This window comes from Microcaecilia unicolor, chromosome 1 (genome assembly GCF_901765095.1).
Source record: "Microcaecilia unicolor chromosome 1, aMicUni1.1, whole genome shotgun sequence".
NCBI classification, from domain to species: Eukaryota; Metazoa; Chordata; class Amphibia; order Gymnophiona; family Siphonopidae; genus Microcaecilia; species Microcaecilia unicolor.
Window position 1 is genome coordinate 767,716,884 of NC_044031.1, and position 15,480 is coordinate 767,732,363.

General features: G+C 45.5%; 1 protein-coding gene across 1 annotated transcript in view; it reads right to left on the reverse strand.

Annotated features, from left to right (window-relative positions):
- The window catches only part of ITGA11 (integrin subunit alpha 11), a 316,149-nt gene that overhangs the window by 268,229 nt on the left and 32,440 nt on the right, over positions 1-15,480 (reverse strand). The window contains exon 2 of the mRNA XM_030189806.1: positions 8,524-8,635. Coding sequence (XP_030045666.1) covers positions 8,524-8,635 — 112 coding nt within the window. The remainder of the gene's footprint in view (positions 1-8,523; positions 8,636-15,480) is intronic.

Genomic DNA, 15,480 nt, shown 5'->3' on the forward strand with positions numbered 1-15,480 from the left:
AGATCTCTCCCGCCTTTTTTGATAGATTTGGAATACATTCCCTTGAAAAAGTCCAGAGGGTGAAACGTGGCTCCACGTCGGGAATAGCGATGGAGTACGAGTTTTAATCACTATGCACCAAAACACGGGTGACACGGAGTAGCAACAGACCACGCATTTATCCAACCAACTAAGATAAGTGAAAGTAGTTTTGTTCATGACATCAGGTGGGGGAAGAGAGGTTGGTAGTTGGGAGGCGAGGATAGTGGAAGGCAGACTTATACGGTCTGTAGCCGGTGGTTGGGAGGCGGGGCTGGTGCTGGGCAGACTTATACGGTCTGTGCCAGAGCCGGTGGTTGGGAGGCAGGGCTGGTGGTTGGGAGGCGGGGCTGGTGCTGGGCAGACTTATACGGTCTGTGCAAGAGCCAGTGGTGGGAGGCAGGACTGGTGGTTGGAAGGCGGGGATGGTGCTGGGCAGACTTATACGGTCTGTGCCAGAGCCGGTGGTTGGGAGGCGGGGATAGTGCTGGGCAGACTTATACGGTCTGTGCCAGAGCCGGTGGTTGGGAGGCGGGGCTGGTGGTTGGGAGGCGGGGATAGTGCTGGGCAGACTTATACGGTCTGTGCCAGAGCCGGTGGTGGGAGGCAGGGATAGTGCTGGGCAGATTTATACGGTCTGTGCCAGAGCCGGTGGTGGGAGGCGGGGCTGGTGGTTGGGAGGTGGGAATAGTGCTGGGCAGACTTATACGGTCTGTGCCAGAACCGGTGGTGGGAGGCGGGGCTCGTGGTTGGGAGGCGGGGCTAGTGCTGGGCAGACTTGTACGGTCTGTGCCCTGAAAAGGGCAGGTATAAATCAAGGTAGGGTATACACAAAAAGTAGCACATATGAGTTTATCTTGTTGGGCAGACTGGATGGACCATGCAGGTCTTTTTCTGCCGTCATCTACTATGTTACTTTGTATGTATTATTATTGGCAGCAGAGATTTGAATGTTTTTTCAGATTGGATAGGAAGGGAGGGTCAGTGCTGTGATGTTTGGCGACTGTATGCTAACTCCGTAACACATGGTTATAAGGCACTGAGCACTGCAAATAAAAAACAAAAAAAAGCATATATGAAACAAATTATATGTAGGAGTTTCTGGTGCAAGTGATACATTCAGTTTAATTACCAGCGCCAGATCCCTAATTGATCATTTGAATTAAATATCCAGAGTCAGCACCAATCGTGGCACTTATGCAGGCTGCCTTTTTTCATGTGAACATGAGCCAGCATAAATTAGAGAGAACACTGGGTGTGGCTAATGTGGGGGTGGAGCCATGGATCGTCACCCCGCCTCCTAAGGTCAGCTTGGTTTAGGTATTGGCATCATTTTTCCTTGAACACAACATAAGAAGATAAGAGTAACCATACTGGGTCAGACCAATGGTCCATCCAGCCCAATATCCTGTTTTCCAAACAGTGGCAGAAACCCAATTAGCAGCAACATTCCAGAACCCCATAGAGTAGCAAGATTCTGGAACTCTAAAGAGTAACAAGGTTCCATGTAGAACCCCAAAGAGTAGCAACATTCCATGCTACCAATCCCGGGGAAAGCAGTTGCTTCTCATGTCTGTCTCAATAGCAGATTATGGACTTTTCCTCCAGGAATCTATCCAAACCTTCTTGCTCAAAGACTGACACTCAAAGATGAATGCCCATTATAGAATAACACTGAGTTCTGATTTCGGCCCCCAAATTTGGGAGCCAAAACTTCACGCTGAAACCAGATGAAATTCCCGGCGCCCAATTTGGCCGCATATCCCTGGTATTCTATAACACTGCGTGCAAATTTTAGGAATGCCCCTGACCTGCCCATGGACCAGCCTTTTGGGTGGCACACTTTGGGATTTGGCCACATATTGTTATAGAATAGCACCCAGCAAGGTGTGTATGCAATTATTGGCACTATTTGAAAAAAAAAACCCCCACTGCAGACACCATCCCCAAAACATAGAACCCCTGAAAACTAAACTAGACAACAGTCCCTGCCTCCCTGAACTACTTACAACCCATAGAAATGTACCAAGAGAAAACACTTTCCCACCCCAAACTACAGACAACCATAGGAGCCAACGTTTCAAAATTATTGGGGGTGCTAAGCCCAGTGGAAATACCCCCTCCCTGGACACATTCAATGAATATTCTCTATATTGGGGGTGCTCAAGCACCCACAGCACCCACAGAGTCGGCTCCTATGCAGACAACTCAAAAGGATGCACCAGGAATCTTCCCCTCTCTGCCCCAAACTAAACACAACCCATGGAAATGCTTTTTGCAACGCCAAACTACTCAGATCCCAAGAATATTAAATTAAGAAACACACGCTCCGTGGAGATGTACTAACCTGATTTGACAATCACTGTCTCCCTTACTCAAGCCCTGATTTCAAAGGCAAACTCATTTGGAATAAGAGGCTTGGGAGGGTTGGCCATTGCTTAGCATGAATGATATGTGTGAGTGAATTTGAGTTGTAAAGTGTGCCGGGGCATCTTTCATTAGGTAGTTGGGGCAGGTATCTTACATACAGAATGCTCTGGAGCAGGGACAGACTGAGGGTGGTCTGGGCTCTCCGCTCACCCACTGCACAACACCCCCTGCTGCCCCCCCTGCCGCCGCAGCCACTGCCCCCACTGCCCGGTCCTATTTGAGGGCTCCTGGTGGCCTCTGCAGGGGGGCATGTTATTTCCTGCCGCTGTGTTTTCAAAATGGTGGCCTAGATTTCCCGCGGTAGTCTTGCGAGACTTCCGCAGGGAGTCTCGGCCGCCATTTTTAAAATACTGTGGTGTCGGGCATGGGGGAATAGCAGCAGCCTAGTGGGCTGGGCAGGAAAGAACATGTTACACCCCCACCCCCCCTGCTGAGGCTACTAGATCACCAACAGTGCGCCAGGTATCCGGGCAGAACCTCTGGGCCCTCAGGCACTGCCCGATTGTCCGAATGGTCAGCCCTGGAGAGCTTTTTCACAGAGTGGGTGACTGCTTCGAGCGTGGGCAGTGTAAATGATGTTCAGACTCTTTCTGCTATGATTCCTGTGTAGGAAAATTACAGCTTCCCCAGCCATAACCCTTTCATAAAGTTGGGACATAAAAACAAGGAAGATGTGAACAGAAAAGGACCCGTTGGTCCACCCAGCATTTGTCATTGCCCTTTGATTTTGCCCACTGGCAGATTTCATGTCTTGTACAAGTGATTTTCATTAGTCTCACTGCGCTGCATTGTTCCTTTCTCACTTCTATAAACTATTCAGATTTTGTCAGCCAAACCAAGGATCGAATGTGGTAGCTCTTTCGATTCCATCTGCTGTAGACGCTGCTGCTTTCTTCTGATGTTTCCAGAGAAAAGACACAGTGCAGGGCCCACTTCCAGCAGGCAAAGGCGATCACTGCATCAGCACAGGATTTCATGGGTGGTGTGGAGCTTTGGGCTGCCAGCCTGAGATCTTTCATTAAAACTTGGGGTCCATGGGTCAATTTTAGCAGACAATGGAAAAGGTGCTGGTACTCAGTACCCCCAAGTACCCCCTCAAAAAAGCTCTGCTTTTACTTGTAAAGAAGTACAGGATAATATTTGTTACTTTTACTCAGTTACATCTGATGCTTGCAGTTAAAAGTAAAAAGCAGAAGCTAAATGTAAATGATGAATTCGACAGCATGTTAATGACCCTGATGATAAAGTACATTTTGCATACAGAAGTCAAAGATTCCCTTGATCAATACCTGAAAACCAAGTCAGAAGGCATCAGTAATACTGCAGCCTGACCTGATTTGAAGGAACTTTTTATCAGACTGAAGACTTCATTTTCTCTTAGTAACACTTTTTTTTTAAAGCTTTGCTGGATTAATAACTCACAAGCGCACTCACATGAGTGACAGCCATTTTCAAAAATTTACTTTTACTAAAAGCAAAGAGGATTGAATTGCAGAACCACAAAGCTGTTGGGATAAAAATGTTAACAATAGTTGTTGCACTTTTACATTACTTTTTTACTTTCACTTGGGTAAAGTTTTTTCACTGTAGTTCTACTTAAGTATTAAAATATGCATTTATTTTTACTTTTACTTAAGTACTTTGACCAACACTGAGTCTTATGCTATCTTTAATGACTAGCACTGCTTGTCCACAAATTTGATCTGCTGTATCATTTTGATATAGTTTGTATGTTATTATCACAGAAAATAATTTTACAATAGGTCAAATACCTAAGATGGCCAAAAGGTATCTAAGTGCTGATGTGTCTATATAAAAATGCACCAGCAAAACCTCAGAAACCGCAGCTACAATGAAGCTGTTTGACAGCAGGTGGGAATGTTCGTGCATAAATCATTTTATAAAGCACGCAAGTGAATCACGATGCCACCTGCGCTGTACCCAAATACGCCTCCAGCTCGCTCATATAAAGCGCAAGCATTTTTCATCATGAATACATTTAAAGTGGGATCATTTTATGTCGTCATATCTGCACAAAAGGCTTTTATAAAATCTGTCTTCCTTCCACCAGGTCTCTGAGATGCCTATTCTGCCTATGTTTTCATTTAGTGCCACACATTCCAATTCTGCAATCCTAGTTCTTAGACGTCTGGTATTCACAAACAGACAATTCAGAGTATGTTTTTCATCTGTATTTACAATCTACCTAGCAGCTGATATGGGCAATTTTCATAAGAACACAAGAGTAGCCATACTGGGTCAGACCGATGGTCCATCTAGCCCAGTATCCTATTTCCAACAGTGGCCAATCCAGGTCACATGTACCTACTACTACTTATCATTTCTATAGCGCTACTAGACGTACGCAGCGCTGTACACTTGAATATGAAGAGACAGTCCCTGCTCGACAGAGCTTACAATCTAATTAGGACAGACAAACAGGACAAATAAGGGATAAGGACAAAGAGTAGCTAGATTCCGTGTAGAATCCCAAAGAGTAGCAAGATTCCGTTCAGAATCCCAAAGAGTAGCAGCATTCCATGTGGAATCCCAAAGAGCAACATTCCGTGTGGAATCCCAAAGAGTAGCAACATTCCGTGGGAATCCCAAAGAGTAGCAACATTCCATGTGGAATCCCAAAGAGCAACATTCTGTGTGGAATCCCAAAGAGTAGCAGCATTCCGTGTGGAATCCCAAAGAGTAGCAACATTCCGTGGGAATCCCAAAGAGTAGCAACATTCCGTGTGGAATCCCAAAGAGTAGCAAGATTCCGGAATCCCAAAGACTACTACTACTACTTATCATTTCTATAGCGCTACTAGACGTACGCAGCGCTGTACACTTGAACATGAAGAGACAGTTCCTGCTCCACAGAGCTTACAATGTACCTGGCAGAAACCCAAATCGTCATTAATGAAAAAAAGGGGAACAATTACAAAAAATGTATATACTGATGTCCCTCAGTGAATCATATGATATCAGAAATAGGAACAAAAAAACTGTGACGTGGAGAGAATTAAAAAGAAGAAAGAGGAGAAAAGGAACCAGAGGCATCAGATACAATCAAGTGATTAGAATACAAGGAGGAGCATAATTGAACGAAAACGTCTATCTCCATGGGCGTTTATCTCCGAGAACGGGTCCGTGAAGGGGTGGACCGAACGGTATTTTCGAAAAAAATAGACGTCCATGTTTTATTCGACAATTTGTGAGCTGGGCGTTTTTGTTTTTCAGCGATAATGGAAAATGAAAGCGCCCGGCTCAAAAACGAATAAATCCAAGGCATTTGTTCGTGGGAGGGGCCAGGATTCGTAGTGCACTGGTCCCCCTCACATGCCAGGACACCAACCGGGCACCCTAGGGGGCACTTTTACAAAAACAAGAATGTAAAAGAGCTCCCAGGTGCATAGCACCCTTCCCTTGTGTGTTGAGCCCCCCAAATCCCCCTCAAAACCCACTGCCCACAAGTCTACACCATTACTATAGCCCTAAGGGGTGAAGGGGGGCACCTACATGTGGGTACAGTAGGTTTGGGGAGGGGGGTTGGACGACTAAGCATTAAGCAGCACAATTGTAACAGGTAGGGGGGGGATGGGCCTGGGTCCACCTGCCTGAAGTCCACTGCACCCCCTAACAACTGCTCCAGGGACCTGCATACTGCTGCCAGGGAGGTGGGTATGACATTTGAGGGTGAAAATAAAAAGTTGTGAAACATCATTTTTTGTGGTGGGAGGGGGTTAGTGACCACTGGGGGAGTCAGGGGAGGTCATCCCCGATTCCCTCCAGTGGTCATCTGGTCATTTAGGGCACTTTTTGGGGCCTTATTCGTGAAAAAACAGGGTCCAGGAAAAGTGACCTAAATTCTAGCTACAAACGCATACTTTTTTTCCATTATTAGCGAAAGGCGCCCATCTCTGTTCGGGTGATAACCATGCCCCAGTCCCGCCTTCACCACACCTCCGATACGCCCCCGTCAACTTTGTACGCTTCCGCGATGGAGTGCAGTTGAAAACGTCCAAAATCGCCTTTCCATTATACCGACTTATTCGTTTTTGTGAGATAAACGTCTATCTCCCGATTTGGGTCGCAATATAGGCGTTTTTCTTTTTCAATTATAAGCTGGAAGGTCTCTTATAGCACTCAGCTATTTCAAATCCTTGAGCCTCTTGAGCGACATCGATCATTTGCCAAACCAAAACCTCTGTATACATACTTAATTCAATCTGAAACAATTTTTAGAGTTTTTTTAAACATCAAAAAATATAGAAAAATGAATATAACCTGGACTAGGTATAAACTAATGTCAAGCCAACAACTGAAAATAGAAGAAATAAATGGCGATTACTTATCTGCATTTGCAGTTTCAGCGCTGAATAAAACCAATTTCTATTGATCGATGTCACTCCACAGGCTCGAGGGTTTGAAATAGCTGAGTGCTATAAGAGACCTTGTATTCTGATCACTTGATTGTATCTGATGCCTCTGGTTCCTTTTCTCCTCTTTCTTTTTTTAAATTCTCTCCGCATCACAGTTTTTTTGTTCCTATTTCTGATATCATAAGAAACCCAAATTGTGGCAACATTCCATGTAGAACCCCAAAGAATAGCAAGATTCTGGAATCCTAAAGAGTGACAGGATTCCATTCAGAATCTCAAAGAGTAGCAACATTCCATGTAGAACCCCAAAGAATAGCAAGATTCTGGAATCCTAAAGAGTGACAAGATTCCATGCAGAATCTCAAAGAGTAGCAACATTCCATGTAGAACCCCAAAGAATAGCAAGATTCTGGAATCCTAAAGAGTGACAGGATTCCATGAAGAATCTCAAATAGTAGCAACATTCCATGTAGAACCCCAAAGAATAGCAAGATTCTGGAATCCTAAAGAGTGACAGGATTCCATGAAGAATCTCAAATAGTAGCAACATTCCATGTAGAACCCCAAAGAATAGCAAGATTCTGGAATCCTAAAGAGTGACAGGATTCCATGAAGAATCTCAAAGAGTAGCAACATTCCATGTAGAACCCCAAAGAATAGCAAGATTCTGCAATCCTAAAGAGTTACAAGATTCCATTCAGAATCTCAAAGAGTAGCAACATTCCATACTACAAATCCCAGGGCAAGCAGTTGCTTCCCATGTCTGTCTCAATAGCAGCCTATGGACTTTTCCTCCAGGAATTTATCCAAACCTTTTTTAAACCCAGATACACTAACCGCTGTTACCACCGCCTCCGGCAAAGAGTTCGTGAGCTTAACTATTCATTGAGTGAAAAAATATTTCCTCCTATTTGTTTTAAAAGTATCTCCATGCAACTTCCTCGAGTGTCCCCTAGTCTTTGTACTTTTGGAACCAGTAAAAAAAAAATCGATTTGGAATCCTGCTCTTTTTAATAAATGCACTGGGCTATGTGAGCCTTATGAAACTCTCTCTATTGGAATTCTCAGTTCCTCATTGTTCCAGTAGCCTCTAGAGTTATCTCAGCATGAACCATGTGCTTCCAAGTAAGTGTCAGCTTTCGCTAACACCAGCAGCCGCATGTACTCATTCAAGTCAAGATTGAGCCAGACCTCGATAGGGAGGGGGGGGGGAGACAGAGCCCAAAGTGGGAGGGGCACATTTTTGCCCACTTCCCTGCCGCCGCTCCCGCATCACCCCTGCTCCGCTGCATGATGGTACCTTGGCTGGCGGGGTTCCCTGACCCCCACCAGTTGAAGCATTTGTCCCGTGCTGATCTCACATTGCCTGCTCTGCTTTGCTCTCAGTCACAACGTGCACATGCTCAGTTTCACTAAAATGAGCATGCACTGCATGACTGAGAAGAGCAGGGTAGGCAATGTGGCGAGACCAGCGTGAGACAAACGCTTCATCTGGCAGGGGTTGGGGACCCCCACCAGCCAAACCAGGGGCCCCAGAGCCAACTGGAGGGGCCCAGGCCCCCATGGCCCCCTGTAGCTACACCACTGTGGGACACACTGTCAGAAGGAAATGGTGATGTCAATATGGAGGGACTGTGACAGCATAAAGGCATCAGAAAACACTGCAACTCTCACTTCTTAAACTCTAAGTCTCACTTACCATTTCTTGTCACCAATCTCATGTTGTTGCACTGTATATCCAAAGTAGGCTTCCTTTGATCCACGGATAATTTTTGGATGTTTGGTGTCAATATTGAAGGCGTCACTGTACCCTGGTATAAAAAAATAAATCAAAGAGAGGATGAAGAGGAGAGAACGTTCTGCCCCAGAAGAAAGGTCTGTCACATTACTTCACTCTAGGGCTTCTCTGCGCTCTCTTCCCTCCTTAGTTGGTCATTGGGATCTCCGGTACTTTCTAGCTGCAGTGGTTAATTTTGTGCTTTCTTTAACATTGGAATTAGTAAGATTCATGAGCTTCCGTTAAACTCATCAGCTTGGGAAAAATCTCAAGGAAAGACAAAAAAGTAAAGTAAAAGAGGGAGAAGGTGAGACAAGGCGAGGACAAGAAAGACAGGTTAAGAGCAAGAAAGAGAGAGACAGACAGGGAGAGAGAGCAAGACAGGTTAAGAGCAAGACAGCAAGAAAGAGAGAGACAGGGAGAGAGAGCAAGACAGGTTAAGAGCAAGAGAGCAAGAAAGAGACAGGGAGAGAGAGCAAGACAGGTTAAGAGCAAGACAGCAAGAAAGAGAGAGTCAGGGAGAGAGAGCAAGACAGGTTAAGAGCAAGACGGCAAGAAAGAGAGAGACAGGGAGAGAGAACAAGACGTGCAGAGCAAGAGAGCAAGAAAGAGAGAGACAGGGGGAGAGAACAAGACAGGTTAAGAGCAAGAAAGAGAGAGACAGGGAGAGAGGTTAAGAGCAAGACAGCAAGAAAGAGAGGGAGAGAGAGAGAGAGCAAGACAGGTTAAAAAGCAAGACAGCAAGAAAGAGAGAGACAGGGAGAGAGAGCAAGACAGGTCAAGAGCAAGAGAGCAAGAAAGAGACAGGGAGAGAGAGAGAGCAAGACAGGTTAAGAGCAAGACAGCAAGAAAGAGAGACAGGGAGAGAGAGCAAGACAGGTTAAGAGCAAGACAGCAAAAAAGAGAGAGACAGGGAGAGAGAGCAAGACAGGTTAAGAGCAAGAGAGCAAGAAAGAGAGAGACAGGGGGAGAGAACAGGTTAAGAGCAAGAAAGAGAGAGACAGGGAGAGAGAACAAGACAGGTTAAGAGCAAGACAGCAAGAAAGAGAGAGACAGGGAGAGAGAGTAAGACAGGTTAAGAGCAAGAGAGCAAGAAAGAGACAGGGAGAGAGAGAGCAAGACAGGTTAAGAGCAAGACAGCAAGAAAGAGAGAGACAGGGAGAGCGAGCAAGACAGGTTAAGAGCAAGACAGCAAGAAAGAGAGAGACAGGGAGAGAGAGCAAGACAGGTTAAGAGCAAGAGAGCAAGAAAGAGACAGGGAGAGAGAGAGCAAGACAGGTTAAGAGCAAGAGAGCAAGAAAGAGAGAGACAGGGAGAGAGAACAAGACGTTAAGAGCAAGAGAGCAGAAAGAGAGAGACAGGGAGAGAGAACAAGACAGGTTAAGAGCAAGACAGCAAGAAAGAGACAGGGCTGAGAGAGAGAAAGACAGGTTAAGAGCAAGACAGCAAGAAAGAGAGAGACAGGGAGAGAGAGCAAGACAGGTTAAGAGCAAGAGAGCAAGAAAGAGACAGGGAGAGAGAGAGCAAGACAGGTTAAGAGCAAGACAGCAAGAAAGAGAGAGACAGGGAGAGAGAACAAGAAAAAGAGACAGCCTGATACAGGGAGTGACAGAGAGAAAGAGACAGGGCGAGAGCTTCCTTCTCCAGTCATTGTTCACATTTCACAGATGTTATTCTGTGGTAACTTAAGCAGTGCTCCAGGATATTAAACTCTTCTCCAGTTCCTAGTGAAAGTTGTTCTGATGGAATTTGCTATAATGATGTAAATCTAGTAGCCTGATCAGCCCCCACCATTGACAGCAGTGTCCTGATACCCAGCTAGTATAAGGAAACAGGGTAACAGTATCTCTCCAGACTACCAGTAGCAAAGGTGCCTCACTTTTCCATGTGCGTTCGCCAAAACCACACAACAGATTATTCATACTGTTAAAGTCCCAGGATATACCTAGTGTCACTGTGCACCAAGAAACCTTGCTTCATCATGCAGGCCTTCCTCCAAGTGTAATCCTGATTTCATTCACCCACCCACCCACCTCCCATTTATCCCTGGCTTTCTTACTTTTCACTGTTGATTTGAACAAGTGGAGAGCTCTAGGTCTCCCTGTGCTCGGCTTGTTCTTTTGTTAATTCCTGGATAAATGCATTCTTGATATCAGCCTTGATTAGAAGGCTTTTTCCCTGTTTTTGTATTGCTGCTGCAGAGTTAACTTGGCTGCAGAAAACCAAGCAGCATTTCCCCACCACAATCATACATCAAACATTCTTCTGAAGGGCACAATACGTTTCTCAGATACCTTTAAAACTTCTAGAATCTTTTACAGTTCCCTGTCCAAAGCGGATTTACTTTCAGATGTCAGAAAGAATGAGAAGGTGATAGTGTAAAGGGGAAGGCTGAAATTACACCAAAAAACGAGGCGGAGTGCCCATTGGTGCACGGAGCCGACATTAACATGGCGCCGTGCACCGATGGGCCCTCATGCCCGAAGCAGCGGGGCGCGAGCGAGGGGGAGAGGTCAGGACCCCGCCTCGCAGGTGCTCCCCGCTGTGAGGGGACAGATCAAAGGGGGGGGGGGGGTTAAAACCCCTGGGCTGAGCTTGGACGGCCTCTTCGGTTGAGATCCCTTGCTGCACGGCGGGGAGCTTGGTGTACGATTAGTCAGTCTTGCTCTGACAGCGGACTGGGTTGGCTACTAAGCTGCGAGCGGATTGGCTTGGGTATACCTGGGGGATATGTTTATAAAGTTGTTTGGATTTAAAATAAAGCTGCAGCCAAGTTTTGCCATGTTTAAGAAATTACCATGTGTCTTGAGTTATTATTATACATTGTGAATAATACCCCGGGCCCAAGGGTCTCGGTTGCCTATGTTAAGGCTGAAGAACAGCCAAATCCTACAAACAGCTTCCTCAGCACCTCTTTGAACCTAACATCTAACACTGCAGAGCTGAATAAATCTCTAAAGCCTGTCAGAGCAATTACAGGAGAGTAAAGCAGATGCCCATCATGGTACTTACATGCCCTTATAGCGGTGGATTTGCAGGTTCTGCCAGCAAAGACGGGCAGTGACGGGGGAAAGTGTAGGATGCTGTCCAGAGAGGGAGGTGTCTAGGACTGTGAGGAAGGAGATTGTGACAGGAAGTGGGACTCAAGGGCCAGGGAGGAAAAGAAGGTTCACTGTGATGGTGCTGGAGTCAAGTTTGTGTAAGAGACCCCTGAGCATGGCTTGAGGAATCACAGATCAGGGAGGTTAAAAAACCCCAACCAAGAATAGAAGAGGCTTGCTGAAGAAGAGGCTGGTAGAGACTGGCCATCGTCCAGGAGACAAACCCTAGGACCCCAAGAGAAAGAGGTGCTTACCTACCCTAATGTGTTGAGGATTGGAGACTAAGGATCAGATTTTGTTTTCCTGTTTGATTCTCCCACTTAGGGTTGTTTCCAGGGACTTGAGCCCAGGAGGGAAAAGCTTAGATCAGCCGTTGTAGTTGACCGTTAGGATTGCAGACAGCTGGGTGGCTGTGAGGTGTGAGGATCACTAGTCACGTCACTTATCAGCCTCTGCAAAAGGTGGCATATCTCAAGGGTCACCTAGAAAGGCTTTTAGACAGTTCTGAGGAGGACACAGGAGGTTCTAGAAGCCACATTTAGAAATCCAGAGCCTTCAGAGAGGCATTTTCAGAATTTCTCCCTGTTCTATGCACAGCACGCAAGAGAAAGACAAGTTCCAGAGCCTCAATGTGTGGATGTGATGATGACGCAGGGAGGAGGGATTTAGATTTGTTAGGAAGTAAATGGTCTAGGGAAGGGCTTTTCTGAATGAATGGAACCAGGCTGCTGACTCTAACTGTTGAAAAGGAAATCGAGCAGCTTTACAGTAGAACCTGCTGGGGGAAAGCTGAGGGTTCTCAAGCACGCATGGTTTGGGAAACCAAAATTTAGAATTTGGAATATCCTGATAGAGATTATGATAAAAGCAGAAGTAGCCCAAGAGTACATAAGTACATAAGTAATGCCACACTGGGAAAAGACCAAGGGTCCATTCAGCCCAGCATCCTGTCCACGACAGCGGCCAATCCAGGCCAAGGGCACCTGGCAAGCTTCCCAAACGTACAAACATTCTATACATGTTATTCCCAAAATTGTGGATTTTTCCCATTTAGTAGCGGTCAATGGACTTGTCCTTTAGGAAACCGTCTAACCCCTTTTATAACTCTTCACCACGTTCTCCGGCAATGAATTCCAGAGTTTAATTACGCGTTGGGTGAAGAAAACTTTTCTCAGATTTGTTTTAAATTTACTACACTGTAGTTTCATCGCATGCCCCCTAGTCCTAGTATTTTTGGAAAGCGTGAACAGACGCTTCACATCCACCTGTTCCACTCCACTCATTATTTTATATACCTCTATCATGTCTCCCCTCAGCCGTCTCTTCTCCAGGCTGAATAGTCCTAGCCTCCTTAATCTTTCTTCATAGGGAAGCTGTCCCATCCCCACTATCATTTTTGTATTTCAATAAAGAACAAGCAGAGAGGAATGAGTGTAAATTATCTCCATTGATCGATTTGTATTTTCAACCTGTGTAGCCAAAACATCATTTAAAATGTTTGTATGCAAAGGCCAGAAATCTAATATATAAGATGGGAGAGACAGAAGCTATGGCAGTAAATGAACACGGATATAATTGGCACCTCCGAGACCTGCTGGAAGGAGGACAACCAAATTATATCAAAACAAGGTGGATGAAATTGGTAGAGCAGTAGCTTTCTATATCAAGGATGGCAAAGAGTCAGATAAAAGCTGTTCAGCTTTTGAGAAAAGATGAGTGAGAGGGGATATGACAGTTCATAAAATCTTGAGTGGGATGGAATGGTTAGATGGGGAACAGTTGTTTAACCTTTCAAACAACGCAAATACAAGAGGACATGTTATGAAACCAATGACCGGCAGATTGAAAACAAATCAGAGACATTTTTTTTTTCACTAAGAAACCTGTTACCAGAGAATGTGGTCAAGGTGACAAACGCAGCAGGGTTCAAAACAAGCTTGGACAAGTTCCTGGAGGAAAAGTTACTCAAATATTGTTAACGAGGTAGACTTGGGAAACCCATGGTTCATCCCTGGAAGTTCACTCTGGGAACAGAAGTACTTTTTGGGGATCTCTGTGGTACTTGCAACCTGCACTGGTCACTGTTAGAGACAGGATACTGGGCTCAAAGGACCGTAAGTGTGATTGTGCATGGTTTTCCTTATGTTCTTATGCCTGAATTATGTTAGTTCTTTTATCACTACCTGTTCTTAAGGAATTCATCTGTAATCCTCTTGGGTTTGAAAGAGCCATTCAGTCTGGCTTCTGCTTTCCGGAAGTAAGTGTGCTGATGACTGAAAGAACATAAAAGTAGCCATACCGGATCAGACCAATGTCCGTCTAGCCCAGTATCCTGTTTTCCAAACAGTAGCCAAGCCAGGTCACAAGTACCTGGCAGAAACCCAAAGGAGCAACATTCTATATTACAAATCCCAGAGCAAGCAGTTGCTTCCCACATCTGTCTCAATAGCAGACTATGGACTTTTCCTCCAGGAATTTGTCCAAACCTTTTAAAAACCCAGATACACTAACTGCTGTTACTACATCCTCCGGTAAAGAGTTCCAGAGCTTAACTATTAGTTGAGTGAAAAAATATTTCCTCCTATTTGTTTTAAAAGTGTTTCCATGTAACTTTCTCGAGTGTCCCCTAGTCTTTGTACTTTTGGGACGAGTAAAAAAATCGATTTACTTCTACTCGTTCTACACCACTCAGGATTTTGTAGACCTCAATCATATCTCCCCTCATCCGTCTCTTTTCCAAGCTGAAGAGCCCTAACCTCTTTAGCCTTTCCTCAAACGAGAGGATTTCCATCCCCTGTTATCATTTTGAGAGAAAAGTAACCTCAAAGAGAGAGAGAACCTTCAAGGACCAACTTTCTCCTGCCCAACGGTCCCAGAGGTGAGGGGTGAAGAATGCCTGCTCCTAGCCATTCAGTGACCATGGCTGTAGTGAAGGAAGTAACCCAGAGGTGATATAAAAGTGCTAGAGACCTTGATACCCTGATAAGAGGAAGTGGTAGACAGCACATTAATGACACTGACAGAAAGGAGACGTGTGGTACAGAGCCTGACAGGAAGGAGAGGAGGAGAGCAGGTGCTGGTGAGCTGATGGGAGGGTGGAGGGAGGGAGAGGGACAGAGTCGGTGCTGGTGAGGAGGAGGGTGGAGGTGGGCAGCGCATTAGTAGCATTGGCAGAGATGCCAAGTTATCCAGTTCCAGGCTAGAGATTTAGGGACAGTCCTGGATTTCTGACCACCGCCACCCTGTTGCATTATGGGACTTGCAGCAGTGATTTCAATGGGCAGGATCAGACAGTACAAATCCCACACTGCTTTAGGTTATAAGTTGAAAACCAGAACTGGCCAAAAAGTCTGGGACTGGGTAACTTGACATCTCTCCAGTGGCAGACATTGCTCTAGTGAGCCTGAAATGTAGAAACAAGTAGGCAGAAAACGACCATGTGGCCTATTCGCTCTGTCTAAAAGGACAGAGAGGTGGAGAGTACATAAGTATTGCCATACTGGGAAAGACCAAAGTTCCATCAAGCCCAGCATCCTGTTTCCAACAGTGGCCAATCCAGGTCACAAATACCTGCCAAGATCCCCCAAAAGTACAACACATTTTATACTGCTTATCCCAGAAATAGTGGATTTTCCCCAAGTCCATTTAATAACGGTCTATGGACTTTTCCTTTAGGAAGCCGTCCAAACCTTTTTTAAACTCCCCTAAGCTAACCGCCTTTACCACATTCTCTGTCAACGAATTCCAGAGTTTAATCACGTTGAGTGAAGAAAAGGTT